The sequence below is a fragment of the Geospiza fortis genome, unplaced genomic scaffold (genome assembly GCF_000277835.1).
Source record: "Geospiza fortis unplaced genomic scaffold, GeoFor_1.0 scaffold138, whole genome shotgun sequence".
NCBI classification, from domain to species: Eukaryota; Metazoa; Chordata; class Aves; order Passeriformes; family Thraupidae; genus Geospiza; species Geospiza fortis.
This window is the reverse complement of record NW_005054307.1, coordinates 9,196,894-9,201,010: the sequence shown is the minus strand read 5'-3', so window position 1 is coordinate 9,201,010 and position 4,117 is coordinate 9,196,894. Positions and strand designations below refer to the sequence as shown.

General features: G+C 42.7%; 1 protein-coding gene across 1 annotated transcript in view; it reads left to right on the top strand.

The window, feature by feature from the left end:
* Positions 1–1,299: 1,299 nt before the first annotated feature.
* Positions 1,300–4,117, top strand: part of NMT2 (N-myristoyltransferase 2) — a 32,803-nt gene continuing 29,985 nt past the window's right edge. The window contains exon 1 of the mRNA XM_005418596.3: positions 1,300–1,339. Within this exon, the coding sequence (XP_005418653.2) occupies positions 1,300–1,339 (40 nt within the window). The remainder of the gene's footprint in view (positions 1,340–4,117) is intronic.

Sequence of the window (4,117 nt, the reverse complement as noted above, 5' to 3'; positions counted from 1 at the left end):
CTGCCCGCAGGGGGAGAGGCGGGAACCCGGGCCCGGCCCGAGGTGAGGGGGCGGCGGGGCTGGCACTTACCCGCCGGACGCCGGCCTTGAAATCGTGCCGTATAAGCGAGGGTAAATCCTGCCTTGTTGTTGGCGCTTTTAGGGCTTGGGGGCGTTTCTGCGTATTTCTGGCCGTCAGGAAGTCCCCTGCAGCGGGGAGATGCCCCCGTATCCTCCCGGTGGTTCCGGCTGAGCGGTCCCGCGGGCCGTCCCGCGCCCATCCGCGCCCAGAGCCACCGCCCGCTCCCTGCGGCCGCGCTCCGCTCTGGGCATCGTCCGTGTCAGCCTGTCCTGCAGACACTCCTCACCCATTGTCCTCCCAGAGATGTTACCTCCATTTCCACACGCTGTGGAGAGCAGAGCGCGTGTTTTAGCGCGGCAGTAACCGGGGCAGACGCTGTTGTCTGGTTGTGTAGTTCCTTCTCCACTTATCTCGCGTCTCAGATCTTCCCACGCTGAGCATCAGGCGGTGTTTCAGTTGCCTGGGGAGCTGATGGGAGAGGCAGCCAGCATAGCTGCGGCCCCTGCAACCCGACCGCTGTTGGGCTGGCTGCAGTATGACTCCGTTCAGGCACGAGGTGCCAAGGTTCTAGCTTGCTCTGAAGGCTTTTGGGGCAGGGGAGTGGGAGGAATATGTTTCAAAAGTCGGCTTCATTTAATTTGATTTTTTTCTCTTTTTTGAGGGGTTAAAAACGTGATTGCAGAGAAGGCGCTTTGTTGTCGCAGCCAGGAGTGGCTAGAGTAACCTAAAATAGAACTAGGTTAATCTATACAGTGCTACACAAATATCTTCCTCGTGAATTTGTGATTGATCTGCTTTAGAGCCTTTCTGTAGGTGACTGATGGTTGAGGATGTACTCTGCTGTCTTCTGCTTCTAGGATTTGGTTGACAGCAAGCTTGAATGTGGCAAGAGAAATCTAAAGGACTTTGGAAGCCTGACTTGTCTAGAAGGCAGGAAGGGGGAAAACTTTGATGCTCTGTCATTGAGTTAGTGGCGCGCACACTAAAATAATCGCGTTAGAAATAATTACCGTAATATAAATCTGGGGTATTAAAAGGGACAAAATAGTGTTTTGATATTTTGGGACTTTTGTTACATTTGCTTCAGTAAATATGTCACAGTTGGTGGTTCCGAAATACGTGAAACTAAAGTCCTAAGAGTAGAGAGTTGTTATTTATTGTTCTTCATAGGAACCGACCTGGCATCCTAGTTGGGATTGTTTAATAGCCAGGTAATGATTCAGGTAATGATTCAGGTAATGATTCATGTACCGATAGCCAGATTCAGGTTTGATTCAGGTAATGCCTGTCCAGAATTCATTTGGAATATATTCCTACTTCAGTTTTCTCTCGTGTCTGTCTGTGTGCATGCCTGGGCTGTAGCTGCCCTCTGCAGCGTAGCTCTGTGTGTGGCTGTGCTTGGGCTGCTGTGACAGCGAGTGCAGTGTGTAAGGAGCAACCAGGGAACAAAGAATTGCGCTTCGGTGTGCTCTGAGTCACAGCTCGCTGCTCTACTCCAACACGTGTCTCACTGCTCTCTAAGGGACGCCAGCTGTAGCCTGTATTGTCTTCTACCCAAAACTTGTCTCTGTTGAATATCCCAGATGTATTTTAATGAGTATTTTTTAGTAAGTTTAGTTAAATTAGTGGTAGATCATTCCAGTAAAAAAAAGCCTCTTAAGTATTAGTATCTGCTGCATGAAGTCTCATATTGACTCTTGAATTACTTTATTTTCCTGTAATGTTTGAAAAATCTTGTTTGCTGCTCTTTGTCTGGAGGCTGAAATACTCAAACGAATTCCAGCAGATGAAAGGAAAAATCTCACAGTGGAGCATGCAAGATCTACTCTTGATCTGAGAGATTAACCTGTAGTAATAGGAGCCTAATTAATTATTCCCTGTTTTCTCCCTGTCATTGTGTATTAATTCTTGAGGTAACTTTAAAGTTTGCTTCAAGCTTTTAGATTAGGTTTTATATGCTTAAGCAATTTATGAGCAGTCCAACTACTTGAGACTATGACTGTGTCAATGACTTGCTAAATTCTGTGTGGTCTCCATTAGTGCTGATCAGTATTTAATCTCATTCTATTTTAACTTGCACTTTTTTAGAAAGAGGCAGAATATTGTGTGTCAGTCTCTACTGGATTGCCATGTAAGTTAAGTGATTTTCAAGATGTTTCTTGACACTTGAAAATAAGTCCTTAGAATATTGCCCACAGAAAAACGTGATTTTTATATATATATGACTTTTTTGTTTTGTTTTGTTTTAAATTTGCAGGGGTTTTTGTGCTTGAGCACTGAATGAGTGCAGCAGAAAATAACCATTTTGTAGCTCTTAACTGTGAAAATGTCTTTGTCCTCTGATTCTGCTCCTGTTTTTTAGAGGCAGGATTATGTATGTTCTGTGACTCATTGCTGTTTGCCTGTTCTGTAGTTTGCTCCTGCTAGACGCATTATGCTGTATTTGTTCTGTGTTGTAATAAAGTGTGATTTACAAAATATCTTTGTTATTGTGTATGTAGAAAAAAATGTTGCACCTGGATCCACCCTGCTAAGTCCAGCCTTATAAAGTCTCTCACATTCTAAATAGCTCCTTATGCTCATTGCCAGAAAGGCCTTGGGCACAAAACATTTAGTAAACACATGAGAAAAAGGTATGACCTTTAAACAGCTCTCCCAGCACTCCCAAATTATTTGCTTTGAATGTTTTAGTAGTATACCCCTATAATTATTGTTTAAAAAAGCCAACTTCATAATGAATACTACTTCTAGATTTAAAAAAGAAGCAAATATTTTTAGGGTTGTGGAAGCAGTGCTTGGTTTTAGCAGGTGGGTTTTACGGCTCAGAGTACAGATTACAGACTTGAAGGGTGAGGCAGAGGAAACATGCAGATCTGAGGAATACTCTTGGGTTAGGGTTTAAGGTATTGCTGCGAGGTTTTCATGCTAAAAACCTTGCATTCTCAAGTATTGAAATGTATACAAATGAAATCTTCACGTGGAGAGATTCTTCGTAATGACAGTTTGTTAGTAAGTGGAATTTGAAGGGCATAGACCCTTCTGGTCAAGACCTTTCTATATTGTCTTGGAGTGGTGGTTTTTCACAGCAGTGAGAAAGCCCTTTGCACCTAAACCTCCATTTTCTTTATGAACCAATGACAGCCCTAGTATAAATAATACTGCTTTAAAATTTTTTGAAGTCTGGCCCATATACATGAGACCTGATTTTTGTGATCAAAAAGATCTGCGTAACATCTTCAGAAATGCAGCTTGCAACCTCACTTCTCACAGAGAGAGAAGTACTGTGAAGGCAAGAACCCCACACAGGACTTCGCAGTTTAAAAATAAACATCTGAAGTACATGTTTGGTTTTAAATTTGAGAAATTGTTAACTTAAAATTACCATTCCATGTAACATAAAACAGATGTTGACATTGCAAAAGTCTGTTTCTGCTAAAGCAGAATTTAGTGTTCAAAAAGGAAATTAAAATAATAGTGACAATTAGTCAGTGAGATAGATAATCTCAAACCAAGGGAACCAAAACAGTTTGACCACCTGAACAGGATAATTGTGATGCTCCTCAGGAATTTTTCCATCTCGGCTTTTCTATGGATTTGCTCTGAGCCTCATAAAGTAAGTTTCTCCACCCTTGCCACACTTCTCCCCACATGCACTAAGTATTCCCATTTTTCAGTTTAAAAAAACCCTATCCAACCAAAACACCACCACATGCAGGGAGAAGCAAAAGTATTTTTTCCCACATCTATGCAAAACACCAGATGTGTGTACATAAGTGGAAAGGTATGTGGGTGGGATCATGGGCTTGCATTTGTGACTTGCAGACAAAATCATAAATCTGTAGGCCTAAGTGACTATCTCAGAGTCCTATCCACAGCCTGTTTCTGGGGCAAGGTTAAGTCATTTTGGGGGAGAATAAGGTCTTTTGACCCTTCTCCTGGCTCAACTGAATTTTGATTTGCATGTCACTTTTATGCTGGCCTCACCTTCTTCTTATTCATCAGACTGACAAAATTGTGGGTGCAGTTAAAAATATCTTAGACTGTGCCTGTACTTAC